Source organism: Geotrypetes seraphini, chromosome 5 (genome assembly GCF_902459505.1).
Source record: "Geotrypetes seraphini chromosome 5, aGeoSer1.1, whole genome shotgun sequence".
NCBI classification, from domain to species: Eukaryota; Metazoa; Chordata; class Amphibia; order Gymnophiona; family Dermophiidae; genus Geotrypetes; species Geotrypetes seraphini.
In genome coordinates, this window is record NC_047088.1 from 155,058,878 (window position 1) to 155,071,801 (window position 12,924).

Here is a 12,924-nt window from a genome sequence, read left to right on the forward strand (position 1 = left end):
CCCCTGGTCCATGTACAGCATCATTTGCCCCTCCCCACCAGTCTCATGCCCAACATTTCTCTTTCTATCAACCCTCTCCATCATACTGCATCTCTTCCTCCCTTACCTCCATCACCAAGTCCAACATTACTCCCTCTTGCATCCCTTTCTATCTATCTCACCTTTCCCTCTCACCCACAACATTCAATATTTCTCCTTCCTCCTCTCTATCATGTCTCTTTCTTCCTTTCCCCATGTGCACATCTCTCTTTCCCTCCCGCTCCATGCAAGTATGTCCAACCATTTGTCTCTTCCCTCCTTCACCAGCATCATCACTGTTTTCCTTCCTTTCCACCCCCAGCCTGTATAGCATCTCTTTCCCTCCCTTCCTACCCCCCACCCAATGCATATTTACCTCCCTTCCCAACCCCCCAGCCCATGCAACATCTGTCCTTTCCTGCCTTCCTGACCCCCCCCCCCAGCCTATGTAGCATCTGTCCTTCCCTCTCTTCCCAGCCCCCAGCCCGAGCATCATCTGTTATTCCCTATCTTCACAACCCCCAGTCCATGAGCATCTATCCTTCCCTCTCTTCCCAAGCCCCCCAGCCCAAGCAAAATCTCTTTCCCTCCCTTCGCTCTCTTGTCCCACAAGTCACTTATCTTCTTTACAGGCTGCCAGCAGCAGTTCCTATACGCTGCTGGTGGCTGACCTGGAAGCCTCCCCACTGACACAAAATGCAAACACATCAGAGGGAAGGCTTCTGGGTCAGCAGATAAGTGCAGTGCCCCCCAGTCTTCCTATTCCTGCGGCATTCATAAAAGTGCTTCCCATTACCATGGTAATTATACCGCAATACTAGTTCCCGTATCACTCCCTACTGCCAGTTTGGAGGCATTTTTACACCTATGCCTTAATCATACACCTACACACACAAACCAAGATATCTATGTCATGAATCCTAATGAAATAATGTAAATCCTGGACATATCTGGATTCTTCTAAATTGTATATTGCATTGAACTCCTTCTGGGGCATATTAGTAATCCATAAATACTAATATAATGTAGTAATGTAATTAATGTGTGTTAAAATTTTAACATGATTAATGTGCATTTCCCCTCAATGCTTGTTCAATAAAGCTCTGTGCAACTTTCTGTTTGTTGTTCTGGCAGAGCCAGCCGTAGCACACACAAGGGACTGTCCCTGTAGCTGCTCCTTCTTTTCACTACCGACACCACAGCTGCCATGCAGACCCAAAGAAGCAGTGAGCCTGCACAGGAACAAGAGACCAAGAAAGTAAGTGAGTCAACAGGAGGGGGAGAGGAAAAGGAGAGAGATGAAGCAAAGCATGATACCAAGGAAGGGAAGACATGGGGCAATTCAGAATATAGGGGTGGGAGGGGGAGGAGGAAGAGATGGGGCAATAAGGAATGATGTTTATTTATGGTGGTGGTGATAAGAGATGAAGTGACGCTGTATGGTTAGAAGCGGGGCAGGGCAGAAAGACAGAGTGATTGGGCAATGCCAAAAGGTGGTGATATGTGAGAGGGAAGAGATGGAGCAATACTGGATGGTGAAGGGTGATGCTCATTGGTGAGGGGGAAGCGAGAGAGAGAGATGGTTTGATTCTGGTTGTTGGTCAGAGAAGAGTCTTGTTGGATGGTTGGGGAAGAGAGAGAGAAAGAGAATGGTGATAGAGGAAGAGAGGGTTAGATATAGGAAATGGGGAATGAAAAAAGAAAGAAAGAAGATGCTGGACATTAACAGAGGGGAAAAGGGAGGAAATGCTGTGCATAGATGAACAGAGGGGAAAAGGGAAGAAATTCTGTGCACAGATGAAGAGGAAGGGAAGAAAGAAGGGAGGTGATATTACCAGTGGCTACGTAAGATAGGATGGTACCTGGATTCCTCCCCCCAGAAATGGTGGTGGTGGTGGGCGGGGGATATCTTAACTGCAATCTCCCCACAATTACCTCTTAAATTCTTCTATTCTTCACTGGCAGTGAGCAAGGACCTCTATCCACTGTTCACACCAGCTCAAGTCTTCTCTCTGATGTAACTTTCTGGGGTCAAGGCCACCGTGAGCAGTGGGTAGGAGTTCCTGCTTGCTGTTGGCAAAGAATAGAAGGATTTAAGAGGTAAGGGGAGAGTGCCGTTAAGAGACTCCCTATCACTGGGGAGGTAGGAAGGATTAGAGGAGAGATGCTAGGAGTCTTGGTGACTCCCATGCTGAAAGGGCCGGGAGCACTCTTTTTCTTTTTTCTACACCACTGGATACTGCCCAAGGATGAATGGGAAGGGAAGAGATAGAAACTAGATAAATTTGAGGAGGCAGAAAAATGGAAGAAAGTTGAAAATGAAAGATCAATATAGAGTAAGAAGTGAAGAAGAAAGTAGGAGAGCAAAGAAACAATGAATGGACAGGACACTCTGGAAACAGTGCTCAGATACAGACAGAGAAAGGAGCACAACCAGAGATTGAGAACAAAATATTTAGAAAAATAAAATCACAAGACAACAAAAGTAGGAAAAATGATTTTATTTTTATTTTAAAAATGGAAATATCAGTTTTGAGAATGTACATCTACTGTCTATATTTTCCACTGTACAGGAGGAAATGCCAAAGGGGTGAAGGAAATCATAGTCTTATGTTTTCTTCTACTATGAATTGTACAGTCAGTGTTACAGAAAAGGAATGTGAGAGAGTACAGAGGCCAGTATTCAGTGTTTCTTACTGAAGGCCATTGCTCGCATACAGAAAGGTGGGGGGAGGGGAGGGGTTGTACAGAAACAGAATATAGTGCTAGACACCCAAGGTCGACAGTGGGAAAATGCCCAGTCTCAAAAAATATATCTACATTTTTTCCCCAAAAAAATCATCTATCTGGACATCCAGGCTATTGTTCATCCAGACTGCCAGTACATCTATCTTTATATCACATTCTCGACAAAATTTCATCCAAGTCCCAAACACACATGACAAGACCATTTGGTTGTGGAAGAGGCCAGTATTGTAATGGACTGGCCACCCAGACATAGCAAGAGTAGTGGGGCACCTTATAGGGCACAGCTGTAAACTTCACAAAAAGGGTGCCACATAAATATCTCACCAGAACTCCCTTAAAGGCTATGCTGAGCCCCCCCGAATACCCCCAAAACCCACTATGCCCACCTGTCTACAATCCCAATAGCCTTTATGACTGCAGGTAGCACTATATGGCAGTACAGTAGGGTTTTGGTGGGCACACATGTTCCACCATAAATATGGTTAGAGTTGCTTATGGGCCTGGGTCCTCCTCTCTATTGTTCTCTAGACCACCCTCCAGGCTATTTAAAAGACCTGTGTGCAGCTGTACTAGGTTTTCCTATACTAGGTGCTGATGTTCTAGAGACAGGTATGTACGTTTTTATTCCGATCTTTGCAGGGGTGTGAGGGGGGGAGGTCAGTGAACACTGGGGGAGTGTGTGTGGGTCTTTACTTTGTCTTGCAGTGGTTATCTGGTCACAACGTATAAGTTCCTTCCAGGAAGTCTCGTAAAACCTTCGATTATCCCTGCAGGAAGACTAAGGACTCCTTTTACAAAGGTGCACTAAGCGTTTTAGCATACGCTAAATATTAGCGCACGTTAAACACTAATGCTTGCATGTTAGTCTATGAACGCATTAGCGTTTAGCGCATGCTAAAAATGCTTAGCGCACCTTAGCAAAACGGGGTAAATCTAGGTCGGCCCATATCCTGCTCTAACCACTCCTCCAGTTACACCCCTTTTAGCTCTGGGCATACAGCGGTATTCAGAGGCCTAAAAAGTCCCTGCATATGTCAAAAAAATAGGTTTGATTATGGGCACTTGGACTACCTAAAAGGCAGGTCGTTCAAGTGCCGATATCAACACATAGACGACCTGCCTTTTAGGTAGTCCAAGTGCTGACTTTGGTGGGTTTTTAGACATGTTTAAGTTTCGATTATGAGCCCCATAGAAGTTATTTAATTAATTGGGATGTGTCTTATGTAAAATACCTAGCACATAGGTATGGGGCAATATTTGTTTTCCTTAAAAATGTGTGAATATGTGAGGTCAGGTTCCAAACTCTTCTAGTTACCTCTTGACCCATTGCTGCAAACTGCGCATACTTGGAATATATAATTTATGTGTCTTCTACCAAGCTAGGTAGTCCTAAAAAATAATTATTCGTTAGCAAGAGACAGTTGGTAAGATAAGTTAGTGTAATATTACTAATCAATATGATATGCATGAATGAGCAAACCATACATGTATTATCCTGGGTAGTGCGAATGAAAATATTAATATTGTAACACTATAAAAGACAGCAAAAAGATATGTACTGTATTTCAGGCAATCTGTTGCATATTTGTCTTCCAAGGATGGTATAGTAAACACTTTTTCTGTAATGCTATTGATGGTCAGTGATTTAATTATTTGATAGAGGTTGAAAAGCCATATCTAGAGGAGTCCTTGGAACTGGACCTGTAGGGATTGCCCAGTGGTACCAGTACCAAGGTAAGAAATTTATTCTTACCATATATGTGAAGCTCTATAGCTGAGCACTCTTTGGTCCTTTCAATGCTTACAGGTTATCCCTCCCTTTTTTTTTTTAACTGAAACACTGACTATGTCAGGTATTTTGGTTTAGAGACTATTTTGGCCAAATTTAAATTTTTTTCTTGCACTCTTTACTCCTTAACCACATTGGAAGCTTTACTATTCTGCGGGCTCCTTTTACAAAGGCGCACTAGTGGTTTAACGCACGTAATAGCGTGCGCTAAACCGCCGGATGCGCTAGCCACTATCATCTCCTCTTGAGCAGGCGGTAGTTTTTGGCCAGCGCGGGGGTTAGCACCTGATGAAAAGTCACACACATTAACCCCGCTAGCGCGGCTTTGTAAAAGGAGCCCAAAATTTTAGGGCTCCTTTTATCAAGCCGTGCTAGCGGAGTTAGTGCATGTGACTTTTAATCACAAGCTAACCCCCGTGCTGGCCATAAAACTGCCGCCTGCTCAAGGCAGGCGTTAGCATCTAGCGCAGCCGGCAGTTTAATACTTGCTATTATGTGCGTTAAACCGCTAGCGTGGCTTGATAAAAAGAGCCCTTAGTGTCTCACTTGGTGCTGGATTTAGGTATATCCTTCTTACCAGATTGAGGAATTTTCTGATCCTCTACTTAGTGTGGTCCCTTTTCCCAGTTTGAGGGGTCCTGTTTGTGTCCATTCAGGGGACAATGTATGCAGTTAAAAAGTTTAATCAATATACAGTCCTAGTAAATGAACATAAATCAGGTATGTGTTTTTAACTTTGTCACCACATTTTAGGAAAGAAAGTCCTGCACGCTTCCGTCCCGCTGGTATGACTCCGGCGACGCACCATACACCTTTCGGAAGAGCTGAACAGGTTTTCTAATTCGCTGCCCGCACCGCCTCCTTCTGTCCGTTCGCTCACTGCTTCCCCCCGGTCGCACAATCCGCGTCTTCAGTTCCGGCGACGACGGCAGCTCACGGCGCTCGTGGGCACCATGCGCTCCCCGACGGGCTTTTTCCTGATCCTTGGCGCCTCCACCTTCTACCTGTACCTGCTCTCCACCAGTCTCCGCCCGACGAGGGGCCGGCCCGCCACCCTGAGCCACCTGCAGCCCGGAGAGGAGCCGGAGGAAGGCAGGTGAGAGGGTCCTCTTTGCAGGAGGGAACGAGGTTAATAAAATAGGAATGCATTAATAAACAACAGCATGAGTACTCATCAACATCAACATGACTAGCGATCTAATAAAATTTGGGTAGTAATCTAGTGGGGAAACGGATCTTTGCACATGAGTTTATCAGTGGTCATGGCAAATGGTTACAGAGAACAGCTGTGCGAGGCACTAGGGAAAGGAATAGTTTATTAATCTTAATTCCTTAATTTTTGTTACTAAGTTATTACTAGTAGTACTGCTGTGAGTAGTACTACTATAGTGCTTGCCAGGTGTACGTACTCAGCGTTTTAACATAAACATTCCTTTGATTTGCGTTGTGAGAGGAAAATAGGCAAAAGATCCAGTTCCGGGAAGAGCAGGAGGGTCACTAGACTCTGTAGAAGTAGAGAGCTCTGGTTTAATTGCTTTAGCTCTCCCGTTGGTTAGTTTGTTTAGTTAAGCTAATGAGCGTGGGGATGACTTGGCTAAAATTAGTTTCCCGCACGTGATATTTTTTTTTGTCCGCGTGTGCGAACCGTAAAAATGTCAACTTGAATAGTCTGAGCTAAATTTAGCTCCAGCAAGTGTGGTTGAAATTAGATAGCAAGTTAGTGATTGGCATCTGAAGGTGTGGTGGTAGGTCAGATGACCTGCTAGCTGTTGATACCTCTCTTGATAGAAGCTTGTTTTACTTATAATTTTATAGTATTTTGTTGTTGTTTTCCTTGTTTAAAAAAGAATATGGGCTAGATTCACTAACCTTTCTTCCTGTGGTGATCCGTGGCAGATCCCAGCAGGCCCGACAAATTCACTAATTATAAAAAAATTCAAATGAGGGTGATCAGAGGAACGCCCTCATCTGGCAGCCACGGATCGCTAGCGTGCAATCCCACGCATGCGCAGACCATCTGTAGATGGTCTGCACACAAGTCAAGTCTCCTCTGAGCCGCGACTTTTTTTTTAACTTTTTGTAGCTCAGCGAGCCTGTGGTTTTAACCCGCAGGTTAAAACAACGGGCTCACGGTGCAGGGAAAGGCACGAGAGATCGGGGCATAGCAGGCAGGAGTGATCTGGGGAAGAGCATCAGGGCAGCAGAGAGCAGGGCTTCAATGGAGCTGGAGAGGCGGAAAGACGTTTTCGACTGGTCCGCAGTAGTCGCTTCTTGGGTTTATCGGCCACCCAGTCAGTTTTAAAAATTTTGTTGGTGAATCGCGTATCTGTCTACTTTGCATGCGTTTCTTCTCATTTGCATGTATGGATTTCATGCAGATCGCAGGAGAGGTTAGTGAATCGGGTCGGAGGGAAATCTGGTTGCAAAGGGGTCGCAAACCGATCGATACGCTTTGTGAATCTAGCCCTATGTTAGATGCTTGCATTCCATGGAGGCACCAGATTAGTTCAGATGCATATTTGGGGCCTGGAAATTACAGCTGTAGGGGAAAATGATGTAACCTCTTATAAACAGAGAACTTCGGTTTCTAGTGCAGTCGATCTGCAATATTACATAAGAATAGCCTTACTCGGTCAGACCAATGGTTCATCAAGTCCAGTAGCCTGTTCTCACTGTGGCCAATCCAGGTCACTAGTACCTGGCCAAAACCCAAAGAGTAGCAACATTCCATGCTACCGATCCAGGGTAAGCAGAGGCTTCCCCCATGTCTAAGTGACCGTTTATTTTTTTTTTCATCAAAACGGGACATATATTAATTTTCAGTCCCACCCTCAATCCTGCCCTAGCCCTGCCCCAGCCCCACCCCCAATTTCTTCCATTCATTTTTCATGTACACACAATATCTTATTAATTCATAATGGTAACCATAAAATAAAAAAACACAAAGCACACTGTACGCAGAGAAAATGTTAATTATAATTTACGAGTTTGGTTTTTTTTTTCAAAGATGTCAAGGCAGATGACTTTAAAAAATGTAATGTCACCTCAGTAACTATAGAAAAATAGACAAATATAGTGCAAAATATAGACAGCAGATATAAATTCTCAAAACTGACACATTTTGATCAATGAATTAAGTAGGACCCGGCAGCAAGAAAAGCAAATGCTTCACTAACCTGTCTCCCACCTTAGCCCGTAGCGAACGCTTGCTTCAGGGCTCTCAACATGTGCGTGCCGGCCTCCCTTCTTCCCCCTCCCCCCCCCCCCAGACATAACTTCTGGTTTCAGAGGAAGAGAAGGGAAGACAGCACGCATACATTAGAGTCCCGGAGCATAAGTTCGCTACGGGCTGAAATCTCCAAGCCGGCTTTTTTTTTTTTTTTTAATGTTCAGCAGCGGTGGCAGCAGCAGCAGATGATAGCCGGGCGCTCGTCTAAATTAGCTGGGCGGACCGCCCAGCTAAAAGGCCCTAGGGAGAACACTGGACAATACGATAACAAAGTATGGTGACAGACAAAAAAGCAGAAAGGAACGCATTGCCAGAAGTTGTGGTAAGAGCAGATAGCGTAGCTGGTTTTAAGAAAGGTTTGGACAATTTTCTGGAGGAAAGGTAAGTAGTCTATTGTTGAGAGAGACGTGGAGGAAGCCACTGCTTGCCCTGGATCGGTAGCATGGAATGTTGCTACCCCTTGGGTTTTGGCCAGGTACTAGGGACCTGGATTGGCCACCGTGAGAACGAGCTACTGGGCTTGATGGGCCATTGGTCTGACCCAGTAAGACTATTCTTATGCCGCATAAGGGGTCTTTGTGGCCATCAGGACCTAAAGAAAAACTCTTTGATTCATAGAAACATGATGGCAGATAAAGGCCAAATGGCCCATGTAGTCTGCCCATTCGCAGTAACCATTCCTCTCTCTAAGAGATCCCACGTACATATTCCACGCCTTCCAGCAGACTGTACCATGCATCTACCACCCTTTCTGTAAAAAAGTATTTCCTTAGATTACTCTTTAGCCTATCACCTCTTAAGTTTATTCTATGCCCTCTTATTCCAGAGCTTCCGTTCAAATGAAAGAGGCTTGACTCATGCACATCTCACCTCTCGCGCTTTTCCTCCAAAATATACATATTGAGATCTTTAAGTCTGTCCCCATACGCCTTATGATGAAGATCATACACCATTTTAGTAGCCTTCCTCTGGACCGACTCCATCCTTTTTATATCGGCCGAAGCAGGGAGAGCTTGGGGCGGCGGCGGCTTTCGGGCCTGTTATTGGTGGCGGTTTGGGTCCTGGTCCCCGATGGCAGTGGCAGTGGCTTGGGGGAGGGCAGGGAGAAAGAAAGAAAAAGGGCAGGCAGGGAGACAGAATTGTACACAATATTCTAAATGAGGTCTCACCAGAGTCTTACACAGGGGCATCAATACTTCCTTTTTCCTGCTGCCAAACCTCTTCCTATGCACCCTAGCATCATTCTAGCTTTCGCCATCACCTTTTCAACCTGTTTGGCCACCTTAAGATCATCACATATACAATCACACCCAAGCCCCGCTCTTCTGTCGTTCACATTAATTCTTCAATGCCTAAATCTTCAAGCTTCGCCAGGTCTTTCTTCATGTTATTCACACCATCCAGGGTGTCTACTCTATCGCAGATTTTGGAATCATCTGCAAAGAGGCAAATCTTACCTGATACCCCTTCAGCAATATCCCTTATAAAATGTTAAAGAACAGAACCTTGAGGAACACCACTGATAATATCCCTTTCCTCAGAGCCATCTCCATTGACCACTGCTCTCTGTCGTCTTCCACTTAACCAGTTTCTGACCCTGTCCATCACTTTGGGGCCCATCCCAAGAACACTCAGTTTATTTATCAGACGTCTGTATGGCTTTGATAAAATCTAAATATACCACATCTAGCGCACTCCCTCTACCCAATTCTCTGGTCACCCAGTCAAAGAAATTGATCAGATTTGTCTGACAAGACCTATCTCTAGTGAATCTATATTGCCTCTGGTCCTGTAATTCCAGAAACTTCACCATTCTCTGTTTTAAACGTGTTTCCATTAATTTGCTTACTACAGAATTCAGACTTACTGGCCTATAATTCCCTACTGCTTTCTTACTTCCATTTTTCTGTAGAGGGACCACATCCACCCTTCTCCAGTCATCTGAGTATAATCATAATATATTGGTAGCATATATCCACAAGAGCCCTGGAGCTGCACGATGTTGGGGATGCATTAATATGAAGGAGGCACTGGCCCCCTCTAGGCTGAGCAATATTCAGATGGTCTCTATCATTAAAGTCTTGCCCGATACAGCAAAATCTTTCATGTATCAGTATAAGTTTGAGGATTCTCGATGTCAAGCAAAGGCAAGATATCATTAGCAGGAAATCTCAGAACAACCTTGCTTCAGTGTTACCATATGATAACATTTCTAGCAAGCTTGTGTTAAGATTTGCCTATTGTCAAGATATCAGCATTAGTCCTCATTGCTTATAATGCTGGAAGGAGATGCATCTCTCCTTCAAGCATCCTTGTAGAGAGGACTGCTCATCTTCAAGCAGATCTAAGGAATTGAATCTTTAGCTTTGGCAGTGGTCAACGAGGAATCAGACATGGAGGTGTAGAAGGTGCTTAATTACATTACATTAGTTTCTTTTATTCCGCCAATACCTTGTGGTTCTAGGCAAATTACAAAAGAAAAAGATTCTGGTCATTTCCAGAAGATTACAGGGAAGTTATTGGTTGTAACATTTGGAGTCTGGTGATGGAGTGAGGAGTGGTTGTATCAGGTGTTTGTCTTGACCTATTTCTTGAACAGCCTGGTTTTTATTTCCCTCCTGAAGGTTCTGTAGTTTGTTGCTGAAATCAGTATGGAGATGTGGCTGTCTAGTTTCGCTGCTTGCATGGCGAGTAGTCCGTCGTGTATTTTTTTATGCTGAATGCCTTTGGGGGGGGGGGGGGTGAAGGGTGTCTGAGTTCTCCTTGGTCTGGAAGAGTTGTTCTGAGTTAGGCGAGTGTTAAGATAGGATGATCCATTGCAATGTAGGATTTTGAAGAGCATGCAGTAGAATTTAAAAAGTATTCTTGCTTGTATCGGTAGACAGTGTGTGTCTTGGTATACTGCGGTGATGTGGTTGAACTTCTTCAGTAAGTAGATCAGTCTGAGGGCTATGTTTTGCACTGTTTGTAGTTGTTTTATCATGGTGGCGGGGCAGGGTAAGTATATGATATTGCAGTAGTCTAGTAGGCTTAGTATTAGTGCCTGGACCAGGAGTCTGAATTGTGTTGTTATGATAAAAGGTTGAAACAATCAACAAATTGCACAGTAAGATACAAACATCAAAAAATAACAATCCAAATACAACCCCCTCCCCCCAACCCACAATGTAGCTAATTCCTCATACAATTCACCTGTAATAATACATTAAACTGTTTTACAAAAATCCATCCTATCAACTTCCTTAAACATTATAATCTAAATAAACTCCCCTCCCCAAAGTCCGACTAAAGCACCCCTAACCCCACCAATCAAATCCACTTCCCCACTTCTACAGCTCATTCAATAAAAGGCCACGCCCTCTAGGATGCAGAACCCATACATAAGAATCCCAAACTTTCAAAAAGTGGTGTTTACCTTTCCTAGAACCTCTGGCATCCCATGCTTCCCAACAGGCCAGTCAATGTAAATCAGCACCAGAGGGGCAGCACCGGAGGTCCAACATTTCAATATCCCCTTCCGGGCTACCAGGCATAATCTATGATAATAATGTGGTCCCCTGACTCAAAGAGCCATAAGCCCCAGGAAGATCTAGTACCAATTGTGCCAGGGTTCCACGAAGTGGGATCTCCAAGACTAAACGCACAAACTGTAAGCTCTCTTTGAATGTAACAGCATTTCCAAAACATATGCCCTAGATTGCCCTCTTCCCTACCACATTTTATACACAATGCAGTAGAGATTCTCCCCCCCCCCCCCCCCCCCCCATGGTAAAGTTATTGTGAAAAGTACACTCGGTATAAAATCCTGAAATAACATTCTTGTAACTGAGCAGGTATGCTCGCCACCTGAGCTGATATATCCCAGGACTGCAGTGATACATGCAGATCCCGCTCCCAACTCTTTCTAATTGGGCCAAACTTTTTGCAGGGTTCCACCTCTGTGAGCCTCCTATACAGCATAGATACTGAGATTTCCCCCTTAGCATTCACTCCAAAGAAGCCACAATGGTGGACATCCATATGCGTACCCAACATACCATGATTCAGAGCTTCACTCCCTTGCGTCCTGCCACATCGGTGGTGTCACTTCCTCCCCCCAGAAGGTGCTTAATCTTAATACAGCAAGAATTGATTGCTCTAATGGCTGCTGTAAGTGTCTATGCCTTAAATATCAGCATGGCTTTAGCCCCCTAAACTCGTATTCTGTTTTAGAAACATAGGCACCTACTTTGCTGTATAGAATAGGTTTCAGATAAGTGCTTTTCTTATATAGAATTATCTTTTTGGGTTAATTTGTGTGCATATGTATGCATTTTATAAACTGGTGAAAGGGAATGGGACTTTTGTGGTTGCACATTCAAAACTGTTTACATATATACAGGTACTTATTTTGCATATAAGTTCACACTCCTTCCCCAACAACCATATGGTATTACAATAATGGTCTAATCACATTTGTTTATCCTTTCCCAGAGAGTTGGTCAGGCCTGTGTTGTCCTGTATTCCTCACTCATTCTGCTTTCTTCTTAGGGAACTGAAATTTCCTTCTGACTTGGATGAACTGCAAGAGCTTGCAGAATATTTGCAGTTTTACAAGCGAGAGCATCCAAGTTACGTCCTGCTGCTGTTCTGCAGTGCTTACCTGTACAAGCAGTGCTTTGCTATCCCAGGCTCCAGCTTTCTGGTAAGCATTGCTTTTCCATGATCCAACCTTGTTAAGCAGCCCTGAACCATGCCCAGGCATGACTCTCCTCTTAATGACTCCTCTTTTTTTTTTTCTTTCCTACTTTGTTGAATATGTTGCCCTATTTACTTGAACATCAGTGTTTTACTTACTGTGGAAGCACTGCAAAGCCAAATACTATATAATTCTGTTACCTTAACAGAATCTTTCAGTAGAAATGCTGTATACCTAGCTTTCACATCAATCGATGCAATGGACAAGTTAGTTTTTTTTGCTGCTTTAACAGTATCTGGTGCTAAAAAATAAAATTCTCTTTCGACTTGGCTGCAAAATGTGAGGCTGCTGTTTCGGGGCTGTAAGAACTGGGCATGCCTGCTTATGCGTGAAAAGCAGAATAAATTTAGTCTCTGAGATTTTTAATAGACTCTGCAAACCTCACATTTTTAATGTTATATG

At 44.1% G+C, this 12,924-nt stretch overlaps 1 protein-coding gene across 1 annotated transcript in view; it reads left to right on the plus strand.

Annotated features, from left to right (window-relative positions):
* Positions 1-5,257: 5,257 nt before the first annotated feature.
* Positions 5,258-12,924, plus strand: part of TMEM41A (transmembrane protein 41A) — a 48,415-nt gene continuing 40,748 nt past the window's right edge. The window contains exons 1-2 of the mRNA XM_033945549.1: positions 5,258-5,651; positions 12,315-12,468. Of these exons, the coding sequence (XP_033801440.1) occupies positions 5,509-5,651; positions 12,315-12,468 (297 nt within the window). The 5' untranslated portion in view covers positions 5,258-5,508. The remainder of the gene's footprint in view (positions 5,652-12,314; positions 12,469-12,924) is intronic.